General features: G+C 45.2%; 3 protein-coding genes across 6 annotated transcripts; 1 reads left to right on the top strand and 2 right to left on the bottom strand.

Moving 5' to 3' along the window:
* Positions 1-1,902: 1,902 nt before the first annotated feature.
* Positions 1,903-3,719, bottom strand: LOC119550978. Its single transcript, XM_037860013.1, has 6 exons — positions 3,505-3,719; positions 3,308-3,430; positions 3,105-3,251; positions 2,508-2,625; positions 2,279-2,448; positions 1,903-2,165 (listed from the first exon to the last, which is right to left on the bottom strand). Exons 1-6 carry the CDS (start codon positions 3,701-3,703, stop codon positions 1,987-1,989), a joined length of 936 nt encoding a protein of 311 aa, XP_037715941.1. The 5' UTR covers positions 3,704-3,719; the 3' UTR covers positions 1,903-1,986.
* Positions 3,720-4,587: 868 nt separating this feature from the next.
* LOC119549886 (FAS-associated factor 1) lies at positions 4,588-8,146 on the top strand. Of its 3 annotated transcripts, none has more exons than XM_037858192.1 (13): positions 4,588-4,826; positions 4,989-5,057; positions 5,174-5,420; positions 5,494-5,622; positions 5,687-5,876; positions 5,930-6,131; positions 6,194-6,398; positions 6,461-6,606; positions 6,667-6,821; positions 6,883-7,028; positions 7,089-7,363; positions 7,424-7,543; positions 7,605-8,146. In XM_037858192.1, exons 1-13 carry the CDS (start codon positions 4,788-4,790, stop codon positions 7,761-7,763), a joined length of 2,082 nt encoding a protein of 693 aa, XP_037714120.1. In that variant the 5' UTR covers positions 4,588-4,787; the 3' UTR covers positions 7,764-8,146. The 3 variants fall into 3 exon arrangements, with proteins under 3 accessions (XP_037714120.1, XP_037714121.1, XP_037714119.1); XM_037858193.1 differs by having other exon boundaries at positions 5,499-5,622; XM_037858191.1 differs by having other exon boundaries at positions 4,589-4,826; positions 5,479-5,622.
* On the bottom strand, positions 8,143-15,868 carry LOC119549887 (putative ferric-chelate reductase 1 homolog). Of its 2 annotated transcripts, none has more exons than XM_037858195.1 (8): positions 15,738-15,868; positions 10,904-11,398; positions 10,505-10,836; positions 9,791-9,942; positions 9,103-9,724; positions 8,930-9,042; positions 8,572-8,700; positions 8,143-8,510 (listed from the first exon to the last, which is right to left on the bottom strand). In XM_037858195.1, the coding sequence occupies exons 2-8, from the start codon at positions 11,380-11,382 to the stop codon at positions 8,391-8,393; spliced, it is 1,947 nt and encodes a 648-aa protein (XP_037714123.1). In that variant the 5' UTR covers positions 11,383-11,398; positions 15,738-15,868; the 3' UTR covers positions 8,143-8,390. The 2 variants fall into 2 exon arrangements, with proteins under 2 accessions (XP_037714123.1, XP_037714122.1); XM_037858194.1 differs by having other exon boundaries at positions 8,572-8,727.
* Between the last annotated feature and the right edge of the window lie 285 nt (positions 15,869-16,153).

The raw sequence follows: 16,153 nt of genomic DNA on the forward strand, positions 1-16,153 counted from the left end.
TCTTGAAGAGACTAAACATTTTATAGTGTTACAACTTAAAAAAAGTTAACCTAACTAATGGTCACTTTCAGGACACCTGACAACCCTAGAGCAGCTCCACAAGCTCTCTCTCTCTCCCCCTTTCTCCACCCCCTCAAAGTCCAGCCTGGTGGGCGCTCTCGCAGGTGCTCTCCCACGCACGCAGGCGCTGCAGGAGAAAGAGAAAACCAGAGAGAGCAGCAGTCAAACATTTCGGGCTAGCATTACAACAACAGACAGACGAGACGAGGTTGACGGTAAAGGATGAAGGATGTGTGGCGATGGCGATGTCGATGGCGATAGAGAGCCGGAGAGAATGTTAAACAACATGTTGTTGTTGCCGCTGCCAGCGAGTTAACAGTTAACAGCACAATAAACACCTCCGGAGAGTCAGCCACACTTTAAGGGACATAAGCCCATAATGAACTCGAGGACAAGCGTGGACAAAAACAACACGAGACGCCTTGCGGTGGGTGGGGTAAAGGAGGGGGGCTTACTCGCGGGGAGGGGGTGTGTGTGCAGTGGCCAGTAAGTCAGCTGATCAGGTTGCAAGGGTTGTTGAAGGGTTGTTGTTTGTCTGCCGAAAGGAATGATGAAGAAAAAAAACATGCATATTGGAGAAGGAGCAGGCAAGTCCAGGAGGCCAGGACCCAATCCATCACCCCTTATCCTCCCACCCACAATGAAAACCGAGCCTTGGCCATGTCTGCGGCGTTACTGCTGTTGTTGTTGTCGTTGTTGTCGCCGGCGTTGTTGCTGCATTGACAAGTCAACGTTACTAATGACCCATCGCTATTCATGACCCCCGACAAAAGGGAACGACATATGTACAAGGGTGTCTGTGTGTCTGCACCTAAAGAAATGTCTTCTCACGCCTAAGTCGGTACTTCTGGGGTATTATTTAATTTATGACAGCCCCTTATATGGCTAAAAATCTTACAACCCATTAATGTAGTTTTTTAAGCAGGAACATTAAAATTCAGATAGGTTAGTGGGTAGTTTGTAGAAAACCATTAAATACTGAAAAAAAATTCCAGATGCAAAAATTTGTAAGTGCAATATATTTGTAGGATCGAATTGAAACCTGGTTGGTATGGGAATGGTAGATTTCTATATGTTTAAAATAGTTACACTGGAGCTGAGATCCTAAAAGACCTGGCTCAAGCTTATTTGTTACGGAATAGAATTATATATATAACCTATTATAAATATGATAATAGTTTATAGAACTGCAATTCCTTATTCTTGTAATATTACTTCAAACCAGAAACATATTACCTTCTAAAATCAAAAGCTTAAGAAAATATTTTAGTAAAATTAGATGGTTTTTATCTGATTTTTTTATAAATTGAACAGCTTATAAAGCGAACCAAAAAGAGTCTGGTTTTATCTTTTCAGGCTAAGTGGTCTATGTTTCGCTCAGTGCACTTGCTTTGTTGCAGGCTTAGTGGGTGCATTCCCAATGCCGCGCCCCTCGCTACAGAGCCACCCCTTCGACATTCAGCAAATGAGGCATTAATATCCAGCCGGGGACCTCCTGAACCCAGAACCCCTAAGCCGGGGCCCAAAACCCAGCCGGCGACCCCTTTCCTTCCGCAGGCCCTCGGGCTTCGCTGCTCCGGCTTCCATGTTCTCGAGTATGTCAGGGCAAATATTAGTATTCCACTTCAGTGTGAGCATTTTGTAATGGAAAGTGTTGTCGTCGTTCTCGTCCTGCTGCATATCCATCAGTCGGGCAGCCAAGCGCAAGTAATGTGTCACATTACAAATGTTGTTTCCGTTCCGCCAAGTACCTCTCCCCCCCCCCTCTCCCCCTCTTAAACCACCAAGATGCAGTTCAATAACAAAAGTATTAACCACTCTACTTGCTGAAATCGACACAACCATAAAAGCAATAAGCGGCACTTTATTAACTTATCAAGCAGAAGCGAAATTTATGGAGGGGTTGGTTCGATATAGATTAGGGGCTCAATGCAGCAGAAGCAGTGCATTTATATAGAATACCAAGGCCAGATCGCTTATGTGCTGACTATCGCCAACATCGGGCAATATATCCTTCGGCGAATCCCCCTCCAGCCAGCTGCCAATTTCCATTACGTTGCGCCAGTTGACAAACTCATTGTAGCCAAACAACCCGCAGATGGTGGCTGTGGTGTCAGAGATACGTATGTTATAGCGAAAGGTGGCAGAGATATGTGTCAGCGATATAAGCAAGGATGGCCCTTAGAGCACCATCGACAACCCACTGACCCCGGCTCACCTTGCTCCAGATACAGATCGCGATATGCGATGGGTAGCCCCAGGCTCCGGATGGCGTTCTGCTCGCGTTCCACCTCGTCGCACTGACTCCTGGCCAGCAGTTCGTACACCTGCGGGGGACTCAGGTGGGGGGCACACACCTGGTGCTGCAGCACATAGAGCAGCAGGACCCTGGGATAAGATGAAGATAGAGCTGGAATGGGTCTTAGATGGAGGAAATGTACTCTTACTGGTGGGTCCTCTGGTATCCGTAGGCTGGTGCATCACTGGCCAGTAGCTCCAAACACTCTCCGGAGAGCAGCTTGCAGTTCGGGGGCTTCAACTCCACAATGTTCCGGAGGCAGAGATCTGGTTGGTATATCATGGGTATAATATTGGGGTATACCTATGTGTGCATTACTAAGGCACACAAAACTTACTATCCTAAATATATTCATATATGTAGTTTTAAAAAATCATGAATCATAACCATCCAACACATTACATTTTGAAGGTACAAACAGCTTTATTTTAAATGATGATTCTAAAATATTCTGGTATAACTTAGTATAATTAAGAAAATTTAAACTTTTCATCCTTCTATATATTCTTAAAAAATCAATAAAGAATATTATACCTAAAATGTACCAATACTTTAACTTTTTAAACCTCTAAATTGGAATAATATCTTTTCAATCTAGCCCATTCCTAGTCTACCTTTTCATAAATAACAATAATTTTAACTGATTCATAACTAATTAAATTTAGTTTTCCCGCAAAAGGATAACATATGCGTTCTAATTATTAACTAACCCACTATAATCCCAAAAAGTGAACTCAAAACTCACCCGATTGCGTCCTGTTCAGCTGTCCCTCGTTGACGACCTTAGAATAGATTTCAGCCAGCTGCTCGTACTCCCCATTAGCATCCAGTTCCCCCAACCTGAGCGTTGGAGGCAACAGCAGCACATTCCTTTGAAAAACAATGCTAAGGACTAACCATGAAATTAGCATAAGTAATAACACGCAGTTACTTTTGTAGTAAACATACTCTCCCCCTGGACGCCCGGTTCCCGAACCCATCCCGATGGCTCCCTGATGTGCTCCATTCTGTGCAGCAGATGGTAATAGAGCTGCCTCTCGTAACGCGTGGGTGCCACATAGCGCAGTTTCTCTGCAATGGACAGGGCATAAATAAATACGCACATCCGTCATCCGTATCGCGAGTATACGGTTCATTGGGCTCACGTTTTATCAGGAACTGGGAGAGCAGCAGGGCGAAAGTGGAGCTTGAACTCAGTTTATGACCTCCACAGAGTCCATCGAGGAGTCGGTAGATGCGATGCGGCAGCTCCTGGTCAGTTTCGGGCCCAGTTCCATGGACTGGCATCAGGAAAAAGCCGCTAATGGCCAGTATTAGCGAGTATTTCAGACCCACGAGCAACATGTTGTCGGCTCACCAGCTCGGAGGCATCTATACCATGGTCTCATCCTGGCCACCTCGAAGTCACATCGTACCGCGTCTTTGATTTCGCCACTTCATGAAGATTAATTGAGCCGCATTTGTCCTGCGGCGGCGAGTCCGGCTCTCTTATTCGTCCCCAGGGTGCGAAGTATAAAGTTTCTCATATTAATCACAATTTACAGCTGAATACATTTTGCAGATTGAAGGATTGGCTTTCAGTTTTGGTGGGAATTCAAGATATAATTGCGTGGGCAGCTGGTGAAATGGTATCCTTTGAACAAGTCGGATTCCCGCCTTTCAGTTTGAATTTAACAAACGGTTAAAAGAAAACATTTAATTTTAAGTTCCGGTAACGAGGCCACCATTACTCAGCATAAATCGCTTAGGTTACATTTTGTTAATCACAATGCACAGCTACATTTGGAAGATTGAATGGATTGACTTTCGTTTATATTTATTTTTGTGTAAACTTAAACAAGTCGGTTTCCCGCCTTTCAGTTTGAATTTAACATGGCTGCAAACGGTTAACAGAAAGCGTTTAATTTTAAGTACAATTAACAGAGGCCACCGTTACTCAGCACAAATGGCTTAGGATCTATTTTGTTAATCACAATGCTTAGCTAGATTTGGAAGCTTGGATTAATTGGATTTCATTTATATAAGGAATTATTAACATTTTTTGTGGTCGTAACATTTGAACAAGTCAATTTCCCGCCTTAGTATTTGAAATTAACATGACTGCTAGCGGTTAACAGAACTGAATTTAACTGAACTAAACCGGTGGAAATTTCCCATCCGATTTGCCATTGTCTTATTTGTCGTCAAAATTAAACATTTTCTTATAAATACTAAACAAAAAAATATTAAAAAATACACTAATTAAAAGATAAAATTTAATCTAAACTGCCGTTAACATAGATCGCGCTACACCGCTTAAATCGTCCAGACTCGCCTGGCCACACTGACATGTCAACTTTTTTTTCTTTGTGTAATTTTTTGTAGTGAAAATCGGTAGAGTTTCGAGGCAGAGTTTATCGGCTAAATAGAGACAAGCACAAGCGTTCCAATGTCGGAGAACAAGGAAGACACCCTGGCCAGTTTTCAGGTAATCCCATCCATTGTCCAGCGACCGAAACTCTTTCAATTTCGCTGCGCACATTGCGATGCGTGTGCGTTTTTCTTTTTTTTTTTGGTGTGTGGGTGACTTTGGCAGATAGTTCCAATATCGGGGTAATCTATAAAATGTATGCTTTATGCTCTTCCGCAGAACATCACGGGCATTGACGACGTGGGCGAGGCCTTCTCCCACCTGGAGGCCGCCGACTGGAACCTGATGGTGAGTGTGCAGGTCCTTTGTTCGCCTGGTTTGCCCGCTTTAGTCGTCGTCCCCCCATCTCCGCACATGCGTGGTCCTAATTGCGTTGTTGTCCTTTCTTCCCTCTGCCCACGCAGGAGGCCCTGAGTCGGGTGATGCCGCACGACGATGCTCCGCTGGCCCATGTCCATCCCCATCCCCATCCCATCCAGCAGTCGGAGCCGCCACCGCGTCATCCGGTGGAGAGCACCAACGGCTTCCGTCCGCCTGGCTACGATGAGCTGCCCGGGACGTCGAATGCGTCGGGTTTCTTCGCGGCCGCCCTGCAGAACCAAAACCAGAACATCAATCTCAACCAGCCGCACCTCCAGCAGAGATTTCCCAGTGAGTTGAACGTGATTGCGCCGCTTTTGTGCCTTGACTTGAAACGTATCTACTATAGCGTCACAATTGCTAGCCCAGCTGACGTCCAGCATTAACCTGGACCCCGCGTCCAGCCAGAACAACAACCAGAACGTGATCGCCTTCAACATCCACTTCAACCAGCAGCTCTACCAGATCCGCTTGCCCTCGGAGGCCACTGTTGGTAAGGATTTTCGCTGGATCTAGGACCTCAGCTCCTCGACTAAACGCGTGATCCCCTTTATTAGAGCAACTCAAGCGCAAAATCTTCGAGAAGACCAGTGTGCCGATGTGCAGGCAAGCCATCAACGGATGGCCGCCCTCCAAGGCCAGCGATGCCCAGCAACTGGGCACTCGAATCTGCAACCTCGATCTCGCGGCGGAAAATGAGCTGATCCTAGTGGACCTCACCGACGACGGCTTCATGGACACCGAACAGTAAGGGAAAGTGAACCCTTCCAAAAGCTATGTTACTCATTCAACTCTTGCAGGGACGAAGTGACGCAAAGGGTGGACAAGACCTTCACCCTCCTCATTCAATTCGAGTCGGACAGCCCACTCACACTCAGCATGCCCGGACGCACAACCATGCAGGAGCTGAAGATGAACGTGAGCGACATCAAGAGCATACCAGTGCGCCACCAGGAGTGGACTGGCTGGCCAAATGGTTGCAACAACGACACCACTCTGGCGGTAGGTCGATTTGGTAATTTCTTGTTTTTACTTATGACTAACAAATGCTCCGGTTCCTTCAGCAATCTGGTATAGAGCTGTCGCACAGATTCGCCGTGCGGAGCACAGCACGTCCGGCTCAGAATTCCAACCAGCACAATGCATTCGATGTTGTGACCGTGGACAGCGAAAGTTCGGCTGATGAATTTGAGGACGCCACGGACTTTAATAACGCCGAGTACATATTCACCGACTCGCCACCTGCTCAGCCACTCAACAGACATTTAAGTAAGGAACCCTTGTACATATGCATCCTGCAGTATTTAATCGTTAACTCGTTGCTTATCCAGTACCAAACAATACGGACGATGAGACCAGTGGCTCCACGCAGTTTGTGGAAAACTATAAAGCTCGTTATGGCGAGCCATGTCCAGACTTCTTTGTGGGCAGCCTGGAGAGCGCCAAGCAGCTGGCCTGCCTCAGATCCGCCAAGGAGGTAAGTATTGGTATATTTTCCTTTAATTTTACTTATTACATCTATGTTTCTTTCTATCAGCGCAAGCTACTGGCCATTTACTTGCATCACGGCAAGAGCATTCTCATCAACGTTTTCTGTGATCAACTAATGAAGCACGAGAGCATAATCCAAACATTCAAGGAGAAGTTCGTTCTGTATGGCTGGGATATGACCTACGAAAGCAACAAGGACATGTGAGTTGAGATAAAGATGCTCCTAGTTTATTTTCTTGATAATCAAACAACGCTTCCGCAGGTTTCTCTCTTCGCTGACGGCCTGCATCAGCAGCAACGCCTCCCTGACGGCCAGAAACATCAAGCTGGACAAGCTGCCGGCCATCATGCTGGTGGGAAAGAGCCGGCAGTTGGGCAGCAACTGTGAGGTTCTATCTGTGATTCACGGTAGGTTAAAAGAAACTCCCATAAGTGTTTTTATAAGTAACATTTTATAATACTTTTCAGGGAACATTGGTCTGGATGATTTGCTGACGAGGCTCATAGAAACCTGCGAAATGTTCGAGGAGCAGCTGCAGGTGGAAATACGGCAGGAGGACGAACGAGCGGCTCGTGATCAGGTGAAGGCCGAGCAGGACATGGCCTACCAGGAAACCCTGGAAGCCGACATGGCCAAGGATGCGGCTAAACGGCAGAAGGAGGCCGCCCAGTTGGCCGAGCGCAAACGCATGGAGTCGGAACGCGCAGAGGAAGACGCTAGACGCGAGTCCATTAGATTAGTTGTAAGTAACGATTGTTCTTGATACCAGAACAAGTTGGTAAACAGTATCCCCTCCCCGCAGGCTCAACAATCCCTACCTCAGGAGCCGTCCGAGCAGGAGGCGGGCACTTCCAAGATCCGCGTTCGCAAACCCACTGGCGATTTCCTGGAGCGTCGCTTTTTTACCAACAACAACCTGCAGGTAGGTTGCCACTACTTTATACCATTTGAAATACCTTCTAAATTGTCTTTTGTTCCACCAGGATCTGCTCAACTTTGTGACGGCCAATGGTTTCCTCATCGAGGAGTACAAACTGATCAGCAGCTGGCCCCGTCGCGATCTCACGGCCATCGAGAGTAGCCAAACACTGGAGACGCTCAAGCTCTATCCGCAGGAAACGGTCATCCTGGAGGAGCGATGATTCCGCTCGTTACATTAAGGCAGTTTCGTTCGATTGGGTTTAGTTAACGCATTAATATTTGAGAAAATGTAGAGTTACCTATAATTTACGTACTTTAATTAAGCGGCGCAAGCGAAAAGCATACACACCACAAAAACAACCATACATACATATATTACCTATACCTATATCTAAAGATAATGATAATGTCTAGCTGCAGAGTTAAGAGAGTAAAGGTTTTATACAACTACATACTAAACATAGGAGATCCAATGCAATCCGATCGAGCAGCACGCCCCAGCACCAGATACTACCGGTAAACATATAGATATATGCATGTAGCGCAGCAGAAAGAAGGATAAAAACAAAGATCAGAGCAGCAAAGAAACAAAATACTGCATTTATGTTGGCTTGTTTTATTTTATTAATAATAAATTATATAACATGTACTGAACGCTCCGCCCCAGGTTACACTTGCTTCTAATTACACTTAACAACACATCGCTGGAGGGGAATGGGGGCACGGGATCAGGAGAGGATTGGGTGTGGGGGGCAGGGCAGAGCCGTGGGCGGAAGGGGTTAAACAATGAGCACATAAAACTGATACGAGTATTGGGAGGGGGCAGGTTAAAAGACATCCCGGGGCGCCTAGGACTTGCCCAGGTATTGTTCGATGGGTGCCAGCACCACTAGAAGGATTAGCACCACCACGAAGAGAACCAGCACCACGCCATAGACTCCCAGCAATCCCTTGCGCATGCTGCCGTACTGAAAAGTGGGAAATCCCTGTATTATAGAGAAATAAGAGATCATCTTGAGTAATACCCACCGGAGCATCCATTTTCCGCTCCATGCTCATGCCATTCCGCATGGCATGCTGTTGATGATGCGACAAGTCGCCCATTTGGAAGGTATTCGCCCGCTGGCTCAGATGGCGTTCCGAGGCCATTCCCGTGATCTGCCAATGATTCAAACACAATCCGATCTGGACATTAAGGGACGTAGCCAATAGTTCTCGAGGGAATGATGGGTGACAGATGAATTAGTATCGAATGTATGAATATTTAGGGACACAACTAGAACCACTGTACAGGCAGGCGATGCAGGGTCTACTTATTGTACATTTCAGGGTCACATGAGAGGGGTAAAGCCAACCCAGATTAAAAACCATATATGGGTTTACTTACGGAGAATATCAGGTGGACCAGCACGTGCACCACCACGAAGCTGACCAGGATCCAGTCCATCCACTCGGGCAGCTCAGCCTTGGGTAGTTTTACAGAAAAGAAAATGGTGACAACTGCAGGGGGAAGTGATTGTTAAATATCTTATGTAGTGAGTTTTGACCCCCTCAACTTACTTCCCAGGATGTGGGCCAGGTTACCGCCCAGCCAATGACCCCAGTTGAAGTAAGGCCTTTTCTTATCATTCGGTCCCGGTCGGAACAGAGCTCCAATGGGCTGGATGAAGCACAGAAACACAGTGATCATACCAATGATGGAGTGAGCATGCCACACTGCTCGCTTCAGCTCCACCCAGATGAGCACATAGGCAACCACCGTGAGCGACCAGGTGGTGACCATGAGCAGGCGATGCCAGGCGAACCACTGATCCTTTCCACAGCTCTGGCTGCCCACCCATGTCTGCTTGAAGTAGCGCGCAAATATGATGCCCAGCGAGGTGGTTCCAATCCAGGCGGCGATCATGAAGGCTCCGTGGAGCTGCACCAACAGTCTGCTGGATCCGCCCAGATCCTGCACCTCCGCCAGATTGATGGCCTGAGCCGAGGGCAGGCGTCCAATGTCGTGGTAGCCCACACTGTTCTCCTTGAGGCTGCTGCCCGAGGCCACCAACAGGTGGTACCTGCCGTTGCGGAGGTCAAAGGTGCGTCCCTGCACATTGGTCACCGCATCCCTTTGCACCCGGCAGTAGATCACTCCGTCCACAATCGAGGCGTCCAAGAGGCGGGCAGAATTCTGGCTCTGTAATAGATATATGTACATATTTATCATTATGGTAGAAATAGGATCCTGTTACTCCAAGCTTACCACACTGGACCTCACAGCTGCATAGGGAGAGGCCGAAGTCAGGGAGGAGTACAGATTGACCCTTCCATTGTCTGGCACACACTCAGTGGTCAAGTCGTCACCCATCTTGGCGTCATCGGAAAGACCCACCGCCACATAAGCGGCATTGGTTCCTGGAAAATAAAATATATCACTCAGACAAATTTATAATAATAAAGAGAAAATTAAAGTTTACATGTTATCAATTTGAGAATTTGTCTTCTCCCTTGTTCGAGAAGAAACGTTCAAGAAATTATGACGAAAGTGCACTCAAGTTTTTTTCCTTTGATAAGAAGGAATCTTGAAGTTTTTAATGAAGAAAGATTGAATCGTTCTTGGCTGTCTTTTGGGATAAATTTAGTTAATGCTTTCTTTTTTGGTGATCGAGAATTCGCCTTATATATTTTCGAGAAGAAAACGTTCTTAAAAGTAAAGCTTAAGTTCTTTCCAGTTTGATTCTTTCAATTAGATAATTTGAGTCTTTTTACTTCTTCAAGAAAAAACGTTCTTAAAACCAAGACGAAATTAAACGAATTATCGATCTTGATATAGAGATGAAAATAACCTCGATAATGAGAATAAAATTTAATTATTAGATCTGTCTTAGCACTCTATTGAGATCGGTTTTTAAAATGTTATTGTTTTTCTCAGTGACTAAGAGCGTTTTTAAAAAGATAAGAAGAACTGATGACTCACCTTTGCCGGACTGAATCTCGAACTCGAAGACATCTCCCCTCACGGTGACCACGGCGATGGAGGTGCAGGTCTTGGAGGCCACGCATCCGTCGGGGAAACCAAAGCAGTTCTTGCTCTGTCCGCAACCAGTGTAGATGGGATCGGAGACCACTGCGGCCACGTTGTTGGGTGCCGAATAGCTGGGCGGGACATAGGGAGTACGGGTGGTTCCCACGGGAGCAGAAGGACCCTGGGTGGGCAGTGGTGGACCGGCCAGATCCCGGCGGACTATCTGAACGGGCTGCGAGGGCACGCCCACCCAGAATTCATTGTAGCTCTGGGCAATCGTGGCGCTGTGGGGTATAAGATTCATGGTTGAGATTATTGGATCGTTATAGAGAGACTACCTTGATGACTCACTTGAAGACCACCTGGCCGAGGAAGTCCACCGGCGATTGCCACTCCAGGAGCACCTGCTGCTTGGCCCCGGCATTGCTGTGGGTGGCCGAGTTGTTCACGGAGTTTTCGCAGTTCATCAGCTTGATGGTGCCATCGCGGGCGGGTCCAAATTGTCCGACGATCTGATGGGGTGGGTTACGATTACGGGCCTGGATCATGTAGCCGCCGAAGGTCAGGCCAGCCGGCACTCCTGAGAGATCCACGCGGAGTGTCTGACCCTGGCCAAGGGTGGTGGAGGAGGTCTCCACGCTGAAGGGGGATACGCTGTTCTGGGGGAGAATACTGCCGCCCGAGTGGAACGGCAGCATGGTGTCGCACACCGTTTCCGGAGCACCTTGTGGCAAACTCTGGCCGGGATTCGGCCAGGTGACCACCGCCAGCAGCAGCGCCATGACCACCGCCAGCCAACTCCGCTTCGTCAGCGGCCGCGTCATCGTCATCGGAATCGTGGAGCACCTGACGAGTAAACAATGCCCGGTTAGAGTTGCTCTTGGTATCGAATGGGAATTGAGTGATCAGAAGCGAAGCGTGTCCCGGCTTCCGTTCCCCAACCCCCTTTGGCTTCCTCCTGCCACCGAGACATACACTAACTATCTATAGAAACCCTCACCCTCCGTCAGACGACAGATTCGTCATTTCCATCTTCTGTCGTCTGTTTAATTACCATGGCATAAATAATTGCTACCCCGCTTATCGGGGGCACGTTTCCAGCGAACCCGCAAACAATGAATTGCGAAGGTATCTGTGCATCTACATATCAGATAGTGATCAAAACTTCTATATGTGATGAATAGGTGGTTACTTCAAATACCCTGGGTGGTTCTATTAATTTATTTTGGTATATGGCACTTCCCGAGAAAATGTAGTTCATGTTTAAAAGTAACTTTGTTTCTATTATAACTAAGTATGTATATATCTAGAATTATAATATATGTAAAAGGGCTAGTGAGGTAAAATTATTATTAACTGTTCTAATTCTACTAATCAATAAATAAATATTTAAATGATCATACAAATATTGGGAGTACCAATAAGCAACATAAAGTGTTGAAGGTCAATTTAACTGAATACAGCATAGGTATTTAATACTCAAGGCCCAAGTCGTTTTAACATTTCAATTTCCTGAAAGTAATATTCCACTACCTAATAACCTAATAACCTAGACTCCCGAAAACGTTCTCCTATATTACGATGCACTCATTTAATTACAAATATGCTCCCGATACAGGTCGAGATTGGGCCCCCAGATATGGCTATATATAGACCCATGCGGACGTATCGCTTAACACCGTTTAGCTTTCAGTTTGCTGGCCACTCAGTGCTTATCACTTTGGGAATATCATGGGTCGTCAGGCCTCGCTGCGTATGCGTATTATTTGTAATAACTGCAAATATATATAACGCATACGCCTATAAATCCAGCTAATGGCTAGTTAAACTAATTATCCGCTAGCGGGGCCATAAATTAACGATTAACTTGTATTTCATTTAAGCAAATCGCTTCATTATTTTCCGTAGCACTCGTTTTGTCATGGGGATTTACGGGGTTATATGGGTGATAGTTTTCACTTGCCCCCGAATTCGTTTATATTCGCAGGTTAAGAAAACATTAACGAGGTCAGTTCCCTCGTGAGTCAGAAGATGACTTTTGCTTTCGACGCGATCAGCCAATCCAAGATTCAAGATCAAGATCAGTGGGGAAGTGAGTGGGCAGAATACATTATGTGCCTGGGACTTTCCCATGTGCGGTGGGAATACAGACGACTGTGATTCATCGACAACCTCACGGGTCTCCAGTTTGTATCTCCAGTTTGTCTGGGTTTATACACTACATATCTCCCGCTTCGTGTCAAGAATTCGAATTGAACTTGAATTTGAAAGCAGTTACGATTAACCTTGGTGGGTTTATATCGTATATGTGTTTTTTAATCCATTTGCCTTTCTTTGAAATGCCAGCAAAATGTTAATTAAAGCGCGGCTTGACTCATTGTCTAGACCTTATTTTGGCAGCTGTTTTTCGGACCTCTGGCTATTTGGTTTTTTAAGAACCGCACAATGGCTGTTCACATTTGCCAAGACCTTGAAAGTCAAACTTATTGATTGTGAGTGATTTATCTAAAAAACATTCACCCAGACCTTCACGGAGATATCTGTAGGTATATCTATATCTATACTTCGGTGGTTACCTACACATGTATCTGGTAGTTCGCACTCCGTAGAAGGCAAGGTGAAAACCGAAAAAATTTCACCGTCGTTAAATGCTTTCCATTAAATTCTTGGCACATTAATAAGTGTTTCGCGGCTTGCAGCCATATAGCCATTGGCCCCCCTCATATAACCACGACTCTGAAACTTCAACTTGGGATGGGCTTTTGTTTTCGAACGTGGGACAATACTGATTAGCTTAGCGACTTTTCCACAACAACAATGCGCCATTATGTGGGACCGGCCCGAACACTTGACTCTAACATGGTTATTGTGGGGGGTATGTGTATTCCATATAGCGTATATAGCATGCGCACACATAGAGCTTGTCTCATGCCCTTGTTAAAAAGCCAGTTTTGAAACTCGTACAAAAAATAATCGCAATTTGAATGCTGTCGGTGTGGCTCTACACGAAATATCCACTCGCTATTATATTATATATACGTATTTGACAGCCCAACTCTAATTGCTTCGATCAATGCGAAAGGTATGTAGATCGCAGCCCAGAGGTAAACGACTCGTTTAATTCGGTTTCTTAAGATCGCGATGGCTATGTCGACCACTTGAGGTTGTTTAAAGCAGAGTTTGCTGAATCACCCACTTCATAAGTTGCGTAAAGTTCTCATAATGGGACAAGGCCTGTAAGTTGATAAGGTGGCACTTGACTTTGGTAAGTCCTATCCTAGTTGATAGACCAATCAGTCCAAGAAATAGGCCTACTATATCTGCTTGTTCATTTCGCTTTATCATCCATTAGGCTGGTTTCTTAGCCTCACTATTTCTGGTTAATTTTGTAGCACACGCCAACAACAATTGGCTTTTGACCCCGTCCAAAGAGTTCAAAGGGGCGGGTCTTTGGGGATGGGGTTTTGGTCAAGGTGGTCAAGCAATTTCCTTGCATTGCAGCAATCTTAGCCGGACATCGCGTGCCGTAGCCTGTGTAAACTGGGTTAACAACTAGCCCGTTGTGCGCAGTTCCAGGTATCCAAGTATAGCGTCCTTCCACCCAGAAAGTAAACCATCCAGAGGAACCATCAACTGGGGTTGGTAGTTAATTTTCCTGACGGTTCCATGCATACGGAAAAAAGATTGATCAACATTTGCCCAATGGAACTGATTGACATGTGTCAAAGAGGGCTCCAAAATTAGTGTTTAATCTGGCCATAGATCGTTAGTTTCTGATTAACGTTCAGCCTAATAATTTTAATGAATTATAGTGATAGGGGTGTTTACATTTTGAATGAGACCACATTAGATTATCTGAAATTACTCACATTGTTTTCATTAATGTATAAATATATTAAAAACAAATATAACTTCATTTGATGTCATATAGGACTACCAGTTTTGTAAATCCATATATATTTAATGTAATATTGGATTCAAAGGGGTTATACCATTCTTCTGATTAGAGAAATTACAAAGAAATTTGGTTGTATTATATGTATATGTACCGATAATACCCGCCATTTCTCTCATCGCTTTTATATATTATGCAAATTGCAAATTGGATTTAAATTCAAAATTCATAAAATTACTTTAAAACAAGCTATCTCCAAGCAAGTGCCAACAAAATGTCTGAGATCCGAACAGGTGTTCTCTGTAAAACCTCGTAGAATGCGTTAACTGTGCCACAGTTGTGGGGCCGAGAAAAAGGCCTTAACGACTCGAATATTGATTCGTGGTATGCACATAAAACCTCCATTAGATGACATCATATGAGGCATAGATCGAGGAAATCGTCGCATCAGAGTGGAGCCAAAACAAAAACTGTACCAATTGTCGTCATTTATAATAAGTGTTGCAGCGAGGTGTGAGCAGGTTCACTCGTAGAAAGTGACTGTCAACGTTGATTTATCAGCCATCGCGTTGCGTAAGCCACTGAACTCGTGGCCGCGAGTGTGCCAATTCCTATATAGGGACCAGGGCACGTCCCGAGATATAGATATTACCCTCGAATAAGTTCGCCTCTCGCTTTGTTTTCACCATTTTTCCGCCTCGACTTGTTTACATCATATCATCGGTAACTTTGCGCAGGCGCGACGCTTGACATCACTCACTACTTTATTATTTTTACTTCGCTGCTTAATTAATTAAGCGCTGCCATTGTACTAGAAGACTTGCATTGCGTCTTGCCATTGAAATGTGTGTGCGAAAAAAAAATAAATCTATGCAAGTTTTGGATGAATGGTGGAGGTGGAGGTGGAGGTACCGACGAGGGGGGATCTGTGATCTCAGCATCATTAAAAATACTGAAACCGGTTTCACTGTACATGCGACACAGTTCAAGTGGATGGGATGGAAACAAAAACACAGCAGTAACTTTGGAATTTTTATGGACTGATTAGGGGATCAGTCTCTCAGTCTTAGATATTCCATTAACATTGCTTATGGCACCTGGATAACTTGGGCTTAAAACTTAAGGCTGTGGCTCAGGTTGAACTTCACTTTTGGGGAGCTTGTTGCAGGTTGCTTGTATCGCATATTGCATGTGGCACTTATTGCCTCGTGGGCACACCTGCGCCCAGTAGAACTCCATTGCCATTCATTGCGAATAACTCAAAACCCGTTTGACAAAGCACGCACTAACCTAAAATCGCTGTCAACAATATTCGAAAATCACTCCGAGCTGCGTAGCTCTTTTTTCTCGTCGAATCAACCGCCTTTATTTAGCAAAACCGAACGAAACGAATTGCCGCCAACGACTGAAAAAGTCGGCGGAGAGCGCTGAAAAAGAGCTGGGAAAAATAACATACAACTGTTTCAGACTTGTATCGATAGTAAAGTCAACGCAGCGATGGTTCGAAACGCGAACTACTCAGCTTTTCAGGTCTGCCAGAGAAACTGGTTTTCAGAAATTTGGATACAGTTTGGAAGAACGTTTAAAAAAAGGCCTAAATGCTCTCCATATTTTTATTCTATCACATATTTTAAGATGAAATTGTGGTATATAATAAAGAAATATGACATAGAGCTTTAATATTACATTAAACAATATATTCTAAA

Source organism: Drosophila subpulchrella, chromosome 2R (assembly GCF_014743375.2).
Source record: "Drosophila subpulchrella strain 33 F10 #4 breed RU33 chromosome 2R, RU_Dsub_v1.1 Primary Assembly, whole genome shotgun sequence".
Lineage (NCBI taxonomy): Eukaryota > Metazoa > Arthropoda > Insecta > Diptera > Drosophilidae > Drosophila > Drosophila subpulchrella.

Excerpts from the sequence above, each read along its gene's own strand:
- LOC119549886 (XM_037858191.1), top strand. The coding sequence starts at position 4,788 with ATGTCGGAGAACAAGGAAGACACCCTGGCCAGTTTTCAG. Across the intron at positions 5,877-5,929 it reads GGCTTCATGGACACCGAACA|GGACGAAGTGACGCAAAGGG; the intron begins GTAAGGGAAAGT and ends CAACTCTTGCAG. Across the intron at positions 6,399-6,460 it reads GCCACTCAACAGACATTTAA|TACCAAACAATACGGACGAT; the intron begins GTAAGGAACCCT and ends TTGCTTATCCAG.
- LOC119549887 (XM_037858194.1), bottom strand. The coding sequence starts at position 11,382 with ATGACGATGACGCGGCCGCTGACGAAGCGGAGTTGGCTGGCGGTGGTC. Across the intron at positions 9,943-10,504 it reads CGAGATTCAGTCCGGCAAAG|GAACCAATGCCGCTTATGTG; the intron begins GTGAGTCATCAG and ends TTTATTTTCCAG. Across the intron at positions 8,511-8,571 it reads AGCGGAAAATGGATGCTCCG|TACGGCAGCATGCGCAAGGG; the intron begins GTGGGTATTACT and ends CCCACTTTTCAG.
- LOC119550978 (XM_037860013.1), bottom strand. The coding sequence starts at position 3,703 with ATGTTGCTCGTGGGTCTGAAATACTCGCTAATACTGGCCATTAGCGGC. Across the intron at positions 2,626-3,104 it reads GCTGAACAGGACGCAATCGG|ATCTCTGCCTCCGGAACATT; the intron begins GTGAGTTTTGAG and ends TATACCAACCAG. Across the intron at positions 2,449-2,507 it reads GGATACCAGAGGACCCACCA|GGTCCTGCTGCTCTATGTGC; the intron begins GTAAGAGTACAT and ends ATCTTATCCCAG.